The sequence below is a fragment of the Theropithecus gelada genome, chromosome 16 (genome assembly GCF_003255815.1).
Source record: "Theropithecus gelada isolate Dixy chromosome 16, Tgel_1.0, whole genome shotgun sequence".
In the NCBI taxonomy this organism is placed as follows: Eukaryota; Metazoa; Chordata; class Mammalia; order Primates; family Cercopithecidae; genus Theropithecus; species Theropithecus gelada.
Window position 1 is genome coordinate 26,464,638 of NC_037684.1, and position 18,063 is coordinate 26,482,700.

The 18,063-nt window shown below is 55.8% G+C and overlaps 1 protein-coding gene across 3 annotated transcripts in view; it reads right to left on the reverse strand.

The window, feature by feature from the left end:
- Nucleotides 1–18,063, reverse strand: part of SRCIN1 (SRC kinase signaling inhibitor 1) — a 77,098-nt gene that overhangs the window by 23,499 nt on the left and 35,536 nt on the right. The window contains exons 3-11 of one of the 3 annotated variants that reach the window (XM_025361816.1): nt 14,830–14,850; nt 10,854–11,049; nt 10,073–10,271; nt 9,550–9,643; nt 8,184–9,052; nt 7,059–7,151; nt 6,780–6,823; nt 6,313–6,500; nt 4,973–5,148 (exon numbers count right to left, since the gene is read on the reverse strand). In XM_025361816.1, the coding sequence (XP_025217601.1) occupies nt 4,973–5,148; nt 6,313–6,500; nt 6,780–6,823; nt 7,059–7,151; nt 8,184–9,052; nt 9,550–9,643; nt 10,073–10,271; nt 10,854–11,049; nt 14,830–14,850 (1,880 nt within the window). Of the gene's footprint in view, nt 1–4,972; nt 5,149–6,312; nt 6,501–6,779; nt 6,824–7,058; nt 7,152–8,183; nt 9,053–9,549; nt 9,644–10,072; nt 10,272–10,853; nt 11,050–14,829; nt 14,854–18,063 lie in introns of all 3 variants that reach the window. The other 2 variants (XM_025361817.1, XM_025361814.1) reach the window with 2 other exon arrangements.

An 18,063-nucleotide genomic window follows, 5' to 3' on the forward strand; every position in this document is an offset into this window, starting at 1 on the left:
ACCAAAAAATAGGGATGGTAAGAGTTCCCCGCTAGGTGTGGTGGTTCATGCCTATAACCCCAGCACTTTGGGAGGCCGAGGCGGGCAGATCACCTGAGGTCAGGAGTTCGAGACCAACTAGCCAATATGGCGAAACCCCGTCTCTACTAAATATACAAAAATTTGCCGGCCATGGTGGCATGTGGCTGTAATCCCAGCTACTTGGGAGGCTGAGGCAGGAGAATCACTTGAACCCAGGATGGGAGGTTGCAGCGGCCCGAGATCGTGCCACTGCACTCCAGCCTGGGCAACACAGTGGGACTTTGTCTCAAAAAAAAAGAAAAAAGAAAAGAGTTCCCCCTTCATGGGGGCCATCAGGTGGATTGGATGAGCTAATGCAGGCGGCAAGGGCTCAGTGCCTGGGAGCTGCTCTTGTTTTCCGTGCCGCTGTACCCCTCGTCCCATCTGGCTTCTGCTTAGAACCCTTCAGAACTGCTCTGAGGTGCTACATGTGCTGCCCTCTCTGGCTCTTTATAATGCTGTTTTCTCTGCCTAGACTATTCCATTCACTCATACACATACACGCACACACACGTGCTAACTCCCACTGATCCTCAGGTCTCAATGGGAAGCTCTCCTCCAGCCCTTCCCCTTGTGGTTGCTGGGTCTGCTTCCTGCCCTCCAAACCGCTGAAGCTCCTGTTGGCTGGGTTGTGCAGCCTTCTGGACTACTAACCCCAGGCAGGCAAGGACCATGTCTTCCAGATTCATCTCTGGTTTCTAGCACCTGGCATGGTGCCTGGTGCAGACTAGATTTCTGGGAAATAATGTGGAATGAATGAACAAGGGAGAGAAGGAACTGCTGCCCAGGTAGGTCATCTCAGTTCTGTACTTGAGTCGCTGACATCTCTGACCCAAATGTGGAACTTTATATACATTCCTGTCAAATCCCATCCGTTGGATTTCAGCTCAATCTAGGTGCAAACAACTTTTGAATTTCAGTTCTATTATCCAACAGATTTGCTCCCGCTTAAAGCTCTGTGTCATCAGCAAATCTTATCAGCACACCTTACCCATCTTCATCCAACTAACAGGTGAAAAGACAGACTGGGTTGGAGTCAAGGGCAAAAGCTTGTGACTTAGCAGCACTACCAGTTAAAGAGCTATCCTGTATTATGCACTTACTGTATGCCAGGTGCCACACTCAGGCCTTGGCTTTCATTACTTTGATTAATCCTCAAAACAAATCCTGGAGGTGGGAACAGTTATCATCTCCAGCTTACACACAGACAAACAGTGGCTCAGAGCCTAGACTACACATCCCAGCCCACCTTGCAGTGATAAGTGGCCATTTAACTGAAGTCTACCCAATGGAAGATGAGTGGAAGGGGCACATGCTGCTTCCAGACCTGGCCCACAAAAACCTCCCGTGTAAGATCCTCCATGCTCCTTTTTCTTTTTTCGTAAGTTGGAACTCTCTGGGTGATCTTGGAAAACACATGTTGAAGACAGCAGAATCTCCATCGGCCTGAGTCCCTGAATGACTGCATGGAGAAGAGAGCCACCCGCCTAACACACCCAATACTATTCCATGAGAAAGATATGTTTATTACTTTTGAATTATTAAACAATTTGGGAGCTTATTTGTTATAGCAAGCTACCCTAATTAATCAGCTATCCTAACTAAGACTCTGTCATTTAAAAAAAAAAAAAAGGAAAAAAAGATATTCAAAGAGATTAACTAGTTAGTCCAAGGTCATACAGCCATTTTGTGGCAGAGCAGGATCTATTCACATCTGACATCAGCCACTGGTTCTGCTGCATCTCATTCCCACACTACACCAACATCACCCATGCTGCCCCCAATCCATACACTGTCCTAGCCCAGCCCTCGCCCTACCACATGGGAAAGAATAACTCCCCTGCTCATATGTGTGATACCTGACTGGTCCAAGCTGTGCCAGTTTTATAAAATGGTCACTCCCAAACATCACTCAGAAGAGGAAGAGACTGTCATGTAAAGGACTCAAATAAGGATTGTAAACTAGTTCAACCATTATGGAAAACAGTATGGCGATTCCTCAAGGATCTAGAACTAGATGTACCATATGACCCAGCCATTCCATTACTGGGTATATACCCAAAGGATTATAAATCATGCTGCTATAAAGACACATGCACATGTATGTTTATTGCGGTACTATTCACAATAGCAAAGACTTGGAATCAACCCAAATGTCCATCAGTGACAGACTGGATTAAGAAAATGTGGCACATATACACCATGGAATACTATGCAGCCATAAAAAAGGATGAGTTTGTGTCCTTTGTAGGGACATGGATGCAGCTGGAAACCATCATTCTTAGCAAACTATCACAAGAACAGAAAACCAAACACCGCATTTCTCACTCATAGATGGGAACTGAACAATGAGATCACTTGGACTCAGGAAGGGGAACATCACACACCGGGGCCTATCATGGGGAGGGGGGAGGGGGGAGGGATTGCATTGGGAGTTATACCTGATGTAAATGATGAGTTGATGGGTGCTGACGAGTTGATGGGTGCAGCACACCAACATGGCACAAGTATACATATGTAACAAACCTGCACATTATGCACATGTACCCTAGAACTTAAAGCATAATAATAATAATAATTAAAAAAAAAAAAGGACTCAAATAAGACTTCAGGAGATGACAACACTGCAACTCTCAGGCAGGAGGGACTAGGCCTCCCCACTTGATTTTCTCATCATCCAATCTGCCAAAGTTGTGCGGCCTCTAACCTGGGCAAGTTCTGCAAATGAGTCCCAGGCCAGCTAGTCTAGACACTGGATGAAAAAGTGGCTAGGCTTTCCAAACCCAGATTTAGTCCTGGAGGGGTCAACAGGGAAGAGTCAAAATGGAACCAGCTAAATAATTTATGGGGCCCAATGCAAAATGAAAATGTCACCTCTAGTTTAAAAATTATTAAGAATTTCAAGATGGCAACAGCAGAGCATTATACCAAGCATGGGGCCCTTCCAAGCGTGGGGCCCTGAATGACTGCACAGGTGGCATACCTACAAAGCTCGCCCTGGGTTAGGCAAAGGTGGATTCCAGGACCTAAAAGGTCTCAGTCAGCAGAGGCTGCACCTAAAGGCAATGCCCAGACAGACCTTAAGTGCTGGGCTAGATGAACAGGTGAGTGAGTCAAGTTGAATGAAACAGAACCAGTTTTAACTTCCAGCAAGTTGCCAGGAAAGAGGAAGGGGCATAGCAAATTGAAGCAAGAGTAAGTGTGCAGGGGTTATGGCCAGAGTGTGGGGTAGGGGGGCTGCAGGGTTAAAGCCTGGGAAGGCTATGGGAGCTGGGCAGGGAGGGCCTTCATGGCCAAGTTGAAGCCCAGAATCTGCCCAACCCAGTAGAGGCAGGAGCCCTCTTTCAGGAGGATGGAGAATCCTGCCAGAAACAGTACTGCAGGTCCCAAGCTCCCTGAATAATGGGTTTGATAATGGGGCAGGGGGTGTGGAGTCTGTGTTCCTGGAGAACCAAGGTTCTCAGGGAGCCAAGGACCAAACACTTATAATGACAGTGGCATAAATCTGTCCTTTCGTATCTTCTAGCTCTGTGCTTTTAGATCTCCTTTAATTTTCCTTTAATGTCTCAGTAAAATTCCTTTTGAATATTCCAACCCCCCTCCTCTGGGCTGAATGAAAAGGGACAAGGAAAGGATAGAAAATCTGGAGAAATGGAATTCCCTGGGTGAGGAGAGATGGTACCTGCCAATCTGCTTGGAGATCTGGCTGGAGTCATCACTAAGTTATCACACCTAGAGTGATGGGGTGGCTGCTCCTGGCTTATGTCCCCTTGGGGAGGCCCCTTACCCTATTTCAGCTACATGGTGTCATGGGAATTGTTGCCTTGGGTCTTGCTGAAATGCACATGTACCACTAGGCTATGTGGGCCCCAGACTGAGGAGCAGCGACCCATCTCAAGGAGCCCCTAGCAAGAGGCTCATTTATGACTTAGTGAGGAAGCTGGGCTCCAAGGAGCAGCCTCTCCTGGCTCCCGGAGTCCCCAGCCAGTACAACTCAACCCCTTGTTGAAAAGAGAGGTGAAAAGCTTAATGCTGGGTACAGATGAGGACACTGGGACACAGAGAGGGGCAGGAACTGCCCTGATCACTCAGCACCTCAGGGCTGGCACTGGACTCCAGGTCCCCTAGTGCCTTGTGTCACCAAGAGGGGGTCCACAGGAAGGAGCAGGGCCTCTTGTCTCAGATCCCTATCACTGTCGAGGGAAAGCAGGGTGGGGGTGCTCACTCCCTGAATGGACACTGAAAGGCAGCATCTCCCTTCAAAGGTGCCAGACAATGGAATGGTTGGCCAGACAGCCATTTGCTAAATTTGGATCAGAAGACTGTCTTCTGTTAACCCCTCCATGCCTAAGCATGTGGAGGCGGAGTGTTCACAATTCCTCCTTCCTTCTGAAAACACTTCAGCCCTGTTCCAGCTGCACTAGGAAGGAAGGTGGGTTTTCCTTGGCTATATCTGGACTCAGAGATCAGGGAATCAGATATCCAATGGTGGCTGGTCAGCGCTAGGCTGGAGCAGTGGCGGCACCTGAACGCTCCACCTGAACGCACTACCCGAGGGTCACTTTGCACGGGTCAAAGGCCAGAATGAAAGTAGGCAGAGGGCAGAGGGAAATCAGGCAGCTGGCCAGATGACAGTGAAGCTGCAGGCCACAGGAAGCCTGAGTGTGGATCATTATGAAGCAAGACCATAGCAAAGCAGGCATCAAGCCAGAAAAAAGAAATCAGGAATAATGCCAGCCGATCAAAGGTTTGTGGGTCACACAGAAATCAGGCCAGAGAAGGAAATCAGGCTTCAGAACAGACCAACGCCACCTGTGACTCGAGGGAAGGGAGCTGCGCCTCCCAGGGAAACCAGGTGGCAGGTACTCCGGCCGCACCCCCACTTCTCCCTCCCCCGCGGGCCCAGCCTCACTTGAGCTGCTGGGTAATAAGTTCCTCGTCGTTGAGATAGCGCAGCCGCTCCTCCTCCACCAGGGTGCGCTGCCGCTGCAGCGGGTCCTCCTGCCGCCGCGCCGCCTCCGACACGCGCATGCTCAGCTCTGCCTCCGTGCGCTTCAGCAGCGCGCGCACCGACTCCTGGTTCTGTAGCTGCGGGACGCACGGACGGATGGACCCGGGTGGGGGGAGCGGAGGCGCGCGGCAGGGGAAGGGACGGGAGAAGGCGGGAAGAGGATTGCCCAATCCAGGGCGGGGCTCAGCAGAAGATGCAGCTGCTTGGCTCCGCCTCAGGCAGCAGCGAAGGGGTGGGATGGCGAAGGGCAGGGGCAGAGGGCTAACTTCTAGGGAAGGCAGGAGGAGAACGGATGGGGATCGTGGAGGGGGGAGCGTTTAAATGGGCCATGCAAAGGGGCAGCTGCATGGCTGTGGCCGCAAGCAGCAGTGACGGGGTGGTTATTGCAGGGGGAGGAGGGCAAGGTTAAGTTCTGGGGAATATGAGGCAGGAGAAGGGGTTGGGAATATTTGCGCGACAAGGTGTGGCCCTATGTAGGTCCCTGCCAACAGTGCGGCCGCATGGTTGTGGCTTCCATCATCCCGGAATGGGGACGGGACTGGAATGAAGGACTCAAGCGCTGGCGTTTGATAGAGTTTCCACGGCTGGGACAGGAAGACTAAGTTAACCATTGATCCAACCCAGTTCCAAGCCTGAATGGCGGGGGTGGGCGAGATCTTATCCTTTGCCCAGATGGCAATTCTCTGCCCCCTCCCCAGCCTGTCTCTGCTCATTATCCTCACCTGAGGGGCCCTGGGCCCGCTTGAGGAGCGGACACGGCGATGCCAAGCTCCTGACAGGTGGGACCATCTGCCAGGCAGGGCCGGGGGAGACTGTCAGGGCTCAGGAGGGAGGAGCTGAGGGGACTTGGGGGAAGGGCTCTCGCTGACTTAGGGAAAGGGTTGCAGGGCAGGAAGGAACTGGAACTGCCCCGAGGGATACTGACGAAGGAGGGGCTCAGTGGGTGACTGGGGCTCCAGGAGGGCGATGGGGACTCAGGGAAGGAGAAGGAGGGCTCAATGAGAGGGATACGGGCGAGGGGTAGGGCCTTGGTGAGGAAGCGGAGGTTCAGCGAGGGGGCAGAAGCTCAAGAAAGGGGAAGGGGAGAAAGGGTTCGGAGAGAGACCAGTGAGTGGCGAAGGACTCGGGCGTGGGAGCTCTGGGAAAAGGATGAGGTAGTAGGGGATGGGACGGGACTTGTGGCAAGGGGCTTCGGCCAGTAGGTGGGCGTTGGTGGGGCGATGCCCGGGACGGGGCGGTACCTGGAGCTTGCGCAACTGCTGGAGCTGGCCGCGCAAGTCACTGGCGCTGTTCTGCAGGCCTCGCAGGTGAAGCTGCATCTGTAGCCGACTAACGGCGGTAGGCTGCCCTGCAGGGGTGCTGCTGGCCGAGGGCGGGGGCGGGCCGGACACAGGGGTAGCCCCGCTGCTCCGGCCGCCTGACCCACAGGCTGCAGAGGACCACGAGGATGGGAGAAAGTGAACAAACTGTGAGCCTGGGAAGGACTGGGCTGGGACAGCGTCCTCCCTACTCTCCACCACATAGCCAGAGAACCCCGTGGCTCTGACTACCTGCCCCAAGTGGCTAGCCCTAAGGGTGGGGACCAAAGTGCCAGGGCAAAGACCTCTTGGGCTAAGGCTAGTGATGTAGCTATTGCTTAATCCCCACTTTATAGATTAGGAAGCAGCCTCTGAGAGAACAAGGATGGGGGAGGGGGAGGGTCACTCACGTGCTGAGGGGGTAGCTGCTCCGTTGGAGCCTTCAATCTTCTCACTGTGGCACAGGGAAAAAAGCCATTAGGGGGTCCAGGCCAGCCCCAGACCTCCAGAGCTGGGTGGGACCTTAGATGTCATCTCCTCCAGCTCTCTGATGTCAGGATAGAGTCCCAGAGAAGGGAAGGGATTCACCCAGGGTCACCCAGTGAGACACTGGCAGAGCTGATGCCCATTTCCCCTTCCTCCTGCTCCACCCCCAGGCCCTGGCAGTGGTGTTGGGAGAGGGGCCTCACCTGGGGGTCTCAGGCTCAGAGCCTCGAAGTAAGGCGCTCTGCACCAGGCCTGTGAGGCTGGCAATCTGCTTCTCCATAGCCTCCATGCGCTCCCTGGAGAGGAAGGGGGTCTGGGCAACCTCGCCTCTGAGCATAGGGTCTCTCCTGCCCAGCCCCCCATTCCTAAATTGGTAACCAGAAGAAACACCGTCCCATCCCTGGCTACCAAAACACAGACAACCCAAAGGGCCCCAAGCCTAAGGATCAGGTCCAAAGCCTCCCATCTCACCTTTCACTCCCTCCCTAAAGGCTGCACGCTGATCTCTCCATGCCTGGCAATGCTTTCCCCTGCCTGCTCTGCCTTTCTCCTGACCCCCTCCCAAAAACATTCCACAGACCCCAGGAGCCCCGAGGAACCCCTCCTTCCACACCACCCAAGGGAAGTGGAGGTATGTTGAGTGTCTCCCCACTAGACCAGGACAGGAACTGGGTTTGCCCAGCTTGGCACTGACAGTAGCGTGTGCAGTGCCTGGCACACAGGCCACGTAAGAGCTGTGTGAAGGCCAATGGCTTCTCACTGCTCAGCAGCGCTGCCTGAGGGCGCAGGTTACCTACTGCCCTGGTTACCTCCTCCAGCCCTGCACCCTTAGGAGGGGACTGAGCGATGGGCAGGGGCTCCTCAGCCTGGAGGCTAGGTACCCGAATGTGCTCCTTTCCCCGTCGCCATTTCTCAATAGCACCCTCCTCCCCAGTGGACTTCAGCTGTCCCGGTGCTGGACAGCTCTCACTGCTGCAAACTCTTAAGCTGGAAAGCCACTAAAAGTGGTTCAGCCCCTCAATTTTACAGTTGGGGAAACCGAAGCTTAGAAAATGGATGCAAACACAAGTCTCCAGAGTCCTCGTCTGGGGACCTCTCAACTACCCCCTTGAGTCTTGCGGATGGGAGGAAAATGACAAGCTGGTCTTTCCAGTGCCCTCCCTGCCACATCCAAGATGCTTTCTGGCGACCCTTCAAGACTACTCAAGGTCTCCAAAGGACTCCGGGATCTCAGTCCAGGACACACACCTGCCACGGACTCTGCCGTGCACCCTCTCCGCAGCGCACCCCCCACCCCCAGTCCCTGAAGCCTGATTAACGTCCCTCACCTGGTCTCCGTGTCCTTGGCGGGCACTGGCGGCCCGAACCCCACCAGCGAGCGCTCCCCAGGCCCAGGGAAGAGCTCCGAAGGGGGAGCTCCGGCTGTCGAGGCGCTCCCCGCGCTGCGGGTCTTCCCTCCGGGACTCTCGGCGAAGACGGACGAGGAGCCCGAGTCCTTGCGGAAGGACTGGCGCACTGGCGAGCCGCGGCTGGGCGGCCCCGAGTAGGGGCTGTGCGGCGGCGGGGGGCCTCCGGGAGGCCCTGCCACGTCGGCCAGCTTCTGCGGTGACGAGGGCGGCAGGCGGAAGCCGTAGCCGTCGCCGTACAGCGGGCCGCCGCCGCCGCCCGCAGCCTTGTACAGGGAGTCCTCCAGATCGGACTGCAGAGCGGCGGCCGAGTAGGTGCTTAGCGAGCGCACCGAGCCGCGCTTGTAGAGGCCGCCAGCTCCCGGGTAGGCGAACGGGTCGCCGGCGGCCGCGGCCAGGCTCAGACGGCCCTCGTGCAGTAACCCGTAGGGGTCTGCATAGAGACCCTCGCCCTTCACCAGCACCATGCCGCCCGCCTTGCCCGCCAGGTCCTCGTCCGGCTTCACGTCGCGCCGCTCCAGGATGGCGCTGGGGCTGGGGCTGACGCCCTGGGCGGGCGGGGCGCCTCCTAGCCTTTCGGCCGCGTGGTGCACCGGGCTGCCGGCGTACGAGGGCGGGCGCCCCCCGGCGTACGAGAGACGTGAGCGCGACGGCGAGCCGGACTGCAGCCCGGATGGCAGCCCCGACGGCAGCCCGGGCGGCGGCGAGCCGGACGCCAGGTGCGGCGCTGGCGACAGATTGTTGAGGCGCCGCGTGGGCGACGACTCCCGCGACGCGTACACCATCTCTCTCTGCGCAGAAGACAGCCCGGAACCCCACGGGGCTGGTCACCAAAGACACCTCTTCCCCCTGCTTGAGCAGCCAGCATCTCCTCCCTGACGCTTAGGAAGTCCCTTCAGGTCTCAGCCCTCCCTCCATCCTGCTGCGTCTAGGGCCCCTTTCCCATCAGGGTTTCCAGCATGGCGGAAAAGGTGGCTGATGAAGAGGCACCAGAGGGGTAACCTTCAGCTCAGCTACCGTGAGGGGTGGGAAGTAGAAGAGGAAGCGGTGGCTCCAGCTCCTGAGAGAGGCCTTAGAATATCTGGAGGCAAATTAGCAAAATCCCAAGTGGACAGGCCCGGAATGGAGAGGAAAGTAGCAGGTGGGAGAGGGGCTCTTCCTAACCCTTCAGCCCCTATGCTCCCTTCTCCAAAACTGGCCCTGGTTCCCGATGACAACTTCCCAGACCCTGCTCCCCTGGACCCCATGTGCCCAGCCTCCCCAATGCCCTGGGCATGCCCAGCCATACCCGGAGGTCCCCGTTGGTGAGGTGTGAGCCAGGGAAGGCAGCATAGAGGGGCTCCTTCCTATAGATCTTGATTATACTGCGGTCCTGGATGTCCCTGGGAGAGGCGGGGAGACGGGGGTCACCACCCATCTCCCAGCCGTGCACAATGAGAAGGGGTGGCTTCTCCAGGCCAAGAGAAGAGGGGTGGCCAGAGGCACCGGGAGCCCCCTCTTTCCTAAATCCTTCGCTCAGGCTGCCTGCCACAAGCACACACGCCCAGCAGCCTCCACCCCGGCCTCGTCCTGGTCTCAGGCGCCATTTTCAGGTTAGCTCAAAGCAAAGGGAACCAGCGGGGGTGGATGATTTAGAGAGGGGGTAGGGCTGAGATGGCCCAGGAAGGGGGCGGGGCGGTAGGGCTCTGGGAGGGGAGGGGAAAGGCTGAGATCGGGTCAGGAAGGAGCTGGGGAAGGGCCGGCGGGGTCCAGCACCCGGCAGAGGAGGAGTGTGGCAAAGCCCTCCCGCATCCCCCTGGGGCTACGCCCACCGGACGTCCTCCAGCTCGTAGAAGACGTTGCGAGCCTCGTCTTTGATGAGGATGGCGGTATTGGGCGACTTAAGCATGCCCATGGTGAGCTTCTGCGGGAACATATGCGCGATGAGTGCGTGCAGCGTGTCCAGGCTGCTGACCTCGTGCGTGATGTGCACGCGCCGGGTCTCCTCCCCGAACTGCAGGAACAGCACCCCTGCGAAGGAGACACCGCTCCCGCTGTCACTGCCGCCGTCTCCACGCCGCCCTCCAGGAGAACGCGGGGAGCTTTCGGGAGCTGCGCCAGCCCCGCAGCGGCAGGGTCTGAGGCCAGACGCCGCCCCCGAGTGCAGGTGCACCCAGGCACCTCTCATGCTGCCGGCGGGGGCGCCAGGCCGGGTCTCCAGCCTCTCAAGGCACTCACTGGACTCCAGGCAGTTGGAGGAATTTGGACAAGAAAATGGAAGTAGGGGTAGGAGTAGGTGGGACGGAAACTGAGAGGAAGTGAGCTGATGGAGAGAGAGGTTGGAGAGAGTTAGAGAAGGGAGATGGGAGAGAAGGGAGGGATGAAAGAAACGGACAGAAAAGGAAGCAGGAGGGAGAGAGGAGGCTTGGAGGAAAAGGGGTTGGGTGGGGATGCTGAGGGCAAGAGAGAAATGGAGAGAGCTGGGGTTGCTGAGGGAGAGAGAGCAGAGCTTGAGGCGAGCTGGCATGCTGCAGGGGAGGAGGGGGCTCCAGAGAGTGAAGAGCAGAGGGAGGAGCCTGTGCCGGGAGGGAGGGTGGACCGAGCGGGCAGTACCTGGGGAGCGCAGCTTGGTCTGGCTGGCCGAGCGGGAGAGAGGCAGGCTCTGTCGGAAGCGGTTCATCCTGCTGAAACCCAGGGGCAGCTCGGCCTCCGACATGGTCTCCAGCGACTCGGCCGAGGCGTAGGACAGCTTTGCCGCCTGGTCTGCCAGCCCGGGCTGGGCTCCCTGAGTGTGGCGTGAGCTGCGGGTCTGCAGGGGCCGGGCAGGGCAAGAGGAATCAAGGGTGAGCACCCCCTGTCACTGCCCATATCCAGGCCTGGGAAGGTCCTGCCAGCCAGTGACACCCAAAGAGATTACAGACTCCTGGCATGGCCACAAGAGAGTTCCCCAGTCTCTCCCGGCCTTGGCCTCCCTGGGACACCTGGCAGGTAAGGAGTGGGCAAAGGACCCCTCACCCTGGGAAGACAGACAAGAGGCCATGTGAGTGGGAGCCATGGGCACGGCTGCTATTTCAGGCTTCCGAAGAACAACAACAACACAAATTTGTTACCGAGGTGAGCAGCGGAATAGTTGAGCAAATTGGGGCATTAGTTCCAGACATTAATTAAGTGGTGGGTTTGTGAGCAGATAATTTATTCTTCATGGAGTTCAGAGGGTGGGGGTGGGGTGGCAAGCAGGGCCCAGGGAGAAAGCAAAGAGAGCTGGGACCCCAGGATCCCAGCTTTGAGGGGATGCAGACCCTGACGAGCTGGACAGAGGGAATGTCCTTGATTTAGGGTGACTGAGAAAACTATCCCAAACTTCTCAAAGCCAGCTGGACCTGGATTTGAGACGACCTGCCCAGTGCCCACAATGCACATGTTAAGTCTGATGTGACACACATGCACACATGACACATGTGCCAGGCCTCAGCCCCTCCTTGCAAGGCACATGCTGCCACACAGCCAGCCAACCTCCCCCAGGACCCTCTGAGAGACAGCAGCCACTTCTCTGAAGCTGTAGCTGAGGCTGATATCTGGCTGGGGGTAGGGAAGGATGTCACAGGATAGCTTGATGGCTCTCTCCGTGGGGGAGGAGGAGTCAGGATTATTTCAACCACACTTTAAGAGCCTACTTTTGGCTGAAACCTGGGGATGTCACTCAGGACCACAGCCCCTGACATTCTGCCCTAGTCCCTGGGCAAGAAATCTGGTGGTTGTACAGAAACTGGTACAAGGAGTGAGATAATGAATCCGATCTACATCTTTCCATGTTATGTGCATTATATACACATATGTATTACATATACATATACTGTCAAGAAATAATGTTGCCCAATTATATTTTTTTGTAAAACAAATTGTCTATTTTTAACAACAAATCACTCAAAACCATTAACACTGGTTATCTCAGGGTTGACAGTTTCCTTTTTTGACTTTATAGATTTCTCTACAAAACTGTGTGAATAGATTCCTTTTATAATTAAAAAAAGACAACAATAAAATATCTCTAAAAAGGAATGATTTATTCTCCTCTTCAGCTCCCTCTCTTCCCAATTCCTGATTTACCCCTAATTAATCTCCATCTTCATATTAACTCAATTTAATGTTCCAATTGGATTAGCACTCTTAAAGGGAGAGCGTCTTCTTCTGATGGGCAGTATGCCCAGCTGTCCCCAAGGTGGCCTTGAGGGTTTGGGGACCATAATAGATCAGATGTGAGGATCAGGAAGCTTCCCCTCTCAAGCACAATGCCTTGACCACTGGGCGGGCGCGGGTCTTGGCAGGAGGAAGGCAGCACAGAAACGGGCCGGGGGCAGCAGGGAGGGGCCACTTGTGCTTGTGACTGAGAGGCTATGGCTCAGCTCTAGGCTGACCACCAGTGCCAGCCCACACCCCTCTGTCTCACCTTCATCCCAGCTGAAGGGCGGGGAGCTCTGCAGCAGTGTGGGGAACCAGGTCTGGTCTGGTGGTCATGGGGTTGCCTGGCAACTAAAAGGTCAGTGGTTGCCAGGCTGGTGCGGATGAGGGGCTACAGAATTCAGGCAGCATGAGGCAGCCAGCAATGATGAAGAGTAGGGGGTGGCCATGGTGCCGGGGGGACACCAGTGAGGTGCCAGTAAGGAGGTGGAACAGGGGTCCAAATGAAGGGAGGCAGGGCAGGGATCCTGGGGGTTGCTGCCTGCCAAGAAGGCAGAAACCCTGGGAGAAGAGATGCTCCACCACTTCCTAGCCCCATGGGCACCTTTCCATTCTCACAGCCTGTACAGAAAACCCTCTCGAGGGGAGGGAAAACCTGCTGCCACTTCTCTCCATCCTTGGGCTGAGACAATAGGGCAGAGGAAAGTGAAACATCCAGAAGGACTTCCCCACCATAAGGAAGATGGCAGAAGAACAAAACAGCGAGTCAAGCAGAGCTCTCCAAAGATAGGACAGGGGTTGCCATGGGAGGTAGAGAGCACCTATCACCAGGGTGCTTCAGGGAGTGCTCGTGGATCTGAGATTCCCAGAGGTTGTCCATAGACTAGGAAAGAGTCACTTGGGAGCTTTTTAAAATACCCTTTCCAGGACCCCATATTCACTGAACCAGAATCTCTGGGGATTGGAGCCTGAGGTTCGAGATTTTTGACAAGTTCCTAAGGCGATTCTGATTTCTAGGTTTGAGAATCAAGGCAGAGTCCATGATTCAGTAGCTAATGAGGTGAGCTACCTCACCAGGAGCCAGGCACTGCCAGGAACATGCATCCCCTCTTTTTTTCTCTTTCTTTTCTTTCCTTTCTTTCTTTTCTTTCTTTTTTTTTTTTTTTTTTTTTCCTGAGATACGGCCTTGCTCTGTCACCCAGGCTGGAGTGCAGTGGTGCGAACATAGCTCACTGCAGCCTCAATCTCCCATATTCAAGTGATCCTCCCACCTCAGCCTCTCTCCTCAGCCAACAACTTCTCACTACATTGCCCAGGCTGGTGTCGAACTCCTGGGCTCAAGCGTTCCACATGCCTCGGCCTACAAAAGTGCTGGGATTACAGGCATGACCCAGCACATCCGGCCTTTTTTTCCTGTCTTTACAACAATTTTATGATGCAGACATTGTGGTTCCACTCTACAGAGGAGAAACCATGGCTGACAGGATATGTAACTTGCCCCAGGTCACCAAGCTAGTTAGCAGCACACTGGATGGAATTAACCACTAAGCAGCCTGGCTCTGGGGTCCATGCACTTAACCACTACCCTCAACTGCCTCCTCCAAAGAGGCTATGCTTGACACCGTGACTTTGACTCCATGATTCTCTGATTCAAGGACTTCTTGCAGTGCTAGGAAGAATGCATGCAAATAAGACACCTGGGGAGTCTGGGTGGGATGCCTCCCACCTCCTGTCATGATGCCTGGGACTTGGGAGGCCAGAGACTCCAGGAGGCAAGCAGGTGCCTGAGGCTGCTCCCCCAGGGGTCAGCAGGATACCCTGGGAAGGGCAGACAGCTCTCTCAGCTTGGAAAGGCCAGAGCTCAGGAGGAGGCAGGAAGGTACCTATCCCTGAGCTTAGCCCTCCACTTAGACAAAAGGCTTGAGGATGTAGGACTAAGAGTCTCCTGCCTAACACTGACCAGCCCCCATGGTGGAGAGAAAGAAAAGGAAGAGGGACCCATCACAGTTACAGGGCCTCCCTGGGAGGTGAGATATGAATTCAAAGAAGAGGGCCCACAACAAGGGTCTACGTCCCTAACTCAGAGCCAGCAGTCTCTCCAGGCTAGGGAAAATGTATGCCATTCCAAAATGCCCCTCAGGGGCTAGGGATGCCTGGGGACTGAGAATTTCTAGCCCAGACCCCCAGCAAGGGTGGCCCAAACTCCCACTCCATCCCCAAGCCCCTGACAGGCGAACCCAGACTCTCCCAAAGCAGCAGCCACAGCCTGCAGCCTCAAGGCCCACCGCCCATACCAGAAGGTGCCCGTGCAGACGCGCACCCCAGTGCAAAGCCTGTGCAAGGGAGAGGCAGGGGCAGGGGAGGGAGAGCACATGCAGTTGTCATGGGAGCAGAGGCATCACACACTGACCTTGAAACTCCAGTAGTTTGGCTGCTGATGGAAATAAGAGAAGAGATGGTTATGAGGGGGCTCAGGAGGGGAAAAGAGGGGCAGGGGCAGGTTAGAGACCCTTGGAACTCAGCACTCAGCCCTAGGACAAGGGCCCACCACCCTCCCAGGAGCAGGAAGGAAGTCATGCTTGATACATCCATTCTCTACTGAGACCTGGAACACCATGGTATACCCAGGATGGCCCCAAGCAGGCGCTACAGCGACTCCTCCCAGAGTTACCGGTGGGAAAAGGCACACAGGATGGTGATAGAGCAAACCCATGAGGCAGTCACAAGAGAGGCAGTGACAAAGCTGAGCTGTGGGGTCAGAGAAATGGCAGGCCAGGGAACAGTGCTTGGAAGAGGTGGCATTTGAGATGGGTCTGGAAAAACCAGCAGCTGGAGACTGGGAGGAGAGGCCTGCTGGGCAGGGGGGTATGGCGTGGGCAAGTGCCCAGGGGCAAACAAGGGGAGACGGAGTTGAGGGAAGTCGCTAGTCCACGTTGGCTGGGGTGCAGCTGGGAAAGTAGCAGATTAGGCTGCAAAGGGTGGGGAGTGGGAGGCTGAGGCCAGATGATGAGTGGCCATAACTGCTGAGAGAAAGTATTTAGACTTCTGGGTGGACAAGCAGAAAGTGTCTGAATGGAGCAGAGTGGAATCAGAACTAGACCCTGGGGCAGGAGTGGATCGGGTGGATCAGGGTGAATGGGGCAGGGGTCGGAGGAGGGGGGCTAGGGGCCAAGGCCAAGAGAGAGAGGCCTATACAGCATAATGGATCTAGTTTACAGAGCAGAGCAGCCAGATGCCAGGAAACTCACTCACTGGGCAATCAATGGCTGGGGAGCTGGGGGCAGTGAAGGGAGTTGGGGAGACTGGGGACGGTGGCTGGCTGGGATTGAGGAGTGCTCCTCGCATCCCTCTTAGCATCTCTAAAATGGGAAGCTGGAGAGTCCCCCTCATTTGCAGTAACCGAGGGTTGCCCTACCTTCCCTAGAGACCAGAAGGCCCTTCCAGATGGCTTAGTACAAGGAAGGAGCAGCCCTGGGGCTGGGTTGGTTCTTGGCAAAGCCGAGGCACCCTGCTGACCGGTGCCAGCCTCAGCAGGGAGATGGAGGCAGCAGATGGCCTGGCCCGGGGGTGCCTGGCACGAGCAGACAACATCCCCAGGCCTTAGAGCCACTGGCAGAGGAGAGGGACATCCAGGGCGCCCCTGGGGGAAGAAACACCATGCCAGGGTGTCCTGGGCCACCTGAATGCTTTCCTGGCAGGGAGGAGTTGGAAGGGGCTGAGTCGAGGGACACTCTGGCTGGAGGCTTTACCTAAGGCAGACTTTTGGGGTAGGGGTGACACTGGGCTGGGGCTGGGACCAAGAGGGTTATTTGCCAGGACCCCCTCCTAAGCCATCATCCCCATCCTTCCCCCAACATTCGCTCTGGAAAACAAACAAACAACAACAAACAAACAAACAGTCACATACCAGGCAGGAGAAGGGGACAACAAAGTCTGTAGTCTGTGTCCCAGCCAATGCCTGGAATCACCTCTGGACTGAGGCCACCCCCAGTGGTGCTAGGGGATGCCCACAGGTACTGAGGGTAGGGGAGACCAGGGGCCAAGTAACAGGCTCCAGCAGCAGCTGACTGTGGCCTGGGGAAGGGGAGGGGTAGCAAAGGGAGTGGACAAGTGGGGGCAGGCAGAGGGCACCGGAAGGTTTTGAGGACAGTCACATCTGTAGACCCAGCGGTGAAGAACTGCTCTGCAGAGAAGGCCTCGAGTCCCTCACCCACCACTACTATGACACCAGGCACGGGTGGCACACACATGGGCCACCCATAGCTCCCCGAAACATGCAGGCTCACTCACAGCTGAGCCCAGACTCTCAGACACATCTTCTGATAAGGACATCTCCACAGACACCCAGAGCGACACACACACACACCCCCCTACTGAGAGAGGGGCTCCCCAGTCAGAAACAGCCCTGGAAACAAACAGAAACTCAGAGACAGAGACATTCACACATAGACCGCCCCAACTCATACACAAACGTGTTCCCCTCCCTCCAGGCCCCTGCCTCGCTTACACACTCTCACAAGCACCACAGCCAGTCACAGAGGACAAGAGGTGCTGATAGCATTCACACTCACCCTCAAAACACTGCAGCCACAGAAACAGAGACACGGTGCCCACCCACAGTGAGACACGCACCCCGGCTATCGAAACACACACAAAGCAATGCACACACCACGCGCGCACACACACACACACACACACACACACACACACGGCCTCAGAGCCACCCATGTACAAAGAGAAAGCCCCTGATCAGGGTGCCACTGTCCCATGCCTATCATGTTCCAGATATCATGAGTCAGGGAGGTGACCTCTGATGCAAAAGAGATAGAAGATGTCCTGTCTCCCACCCTGCCACCAGTGTCAACACATCAGACTCAGGGTACCTTGTTCGGATGACTGGGGCCCACCTCGTTGTCCTGGGAGAGAGATAAGGACAGGGCCTAGCCACAGCCACACTGGCTATGGCCTCCACGTGGGCCTGCCCCAGGGTCCCAAGGCTGTGCACATCCATGGGGCAGTCACCTGGAAGGGACATATCACTAGCAGCAGCCAAGGGAGAGGACTGAGTGGCATCAGTGCCATAGGAAAGACCAGTCAAGCCCCTCAAAGGATAAAGATGGACGAGGGGCTGCGGTTGTGCTGGTCACTTGGATGTATGAGAGATGTTGAGATCAAAATATGGAGCTTCAGGCTCTGATCTGTAGAGTACGTGAGTGAATCCTGCCCCTCCATCATCTGTACTCCCTCTGGAAAGTGGGAAGAATGATCCTCTTTCATGTTGGCCCCACCAGGAACGAACCAGGGGTGGCCCCACCCCACAGTCTCTTGGCAACTCAGTGTCTCTGGTGAGATAAACTGAGGTGGGGGAGGCCTCCGGGGATATCGCCCATCCCCTTCTCTGTCTCTTTCCAAGATTTTAACCCATGGGACAGACTAGGGTGACTGAGAGCAAACGGCTCCTGCCCTGTTCTCTTAGGTGGGACATTCCTAGTCACTCTCCTTCCAACTTCCAGCACCCTTTACCTCCTCACCCCTTTCCAGGGTATCTGTTCCTCCTGCTGTGCCCAGTAGCACCTGGTGGATAGCAGGCGCTCAACAAGTATGTAACGATGAATGAATGTCAATAAAATAGGACCGAGCCATG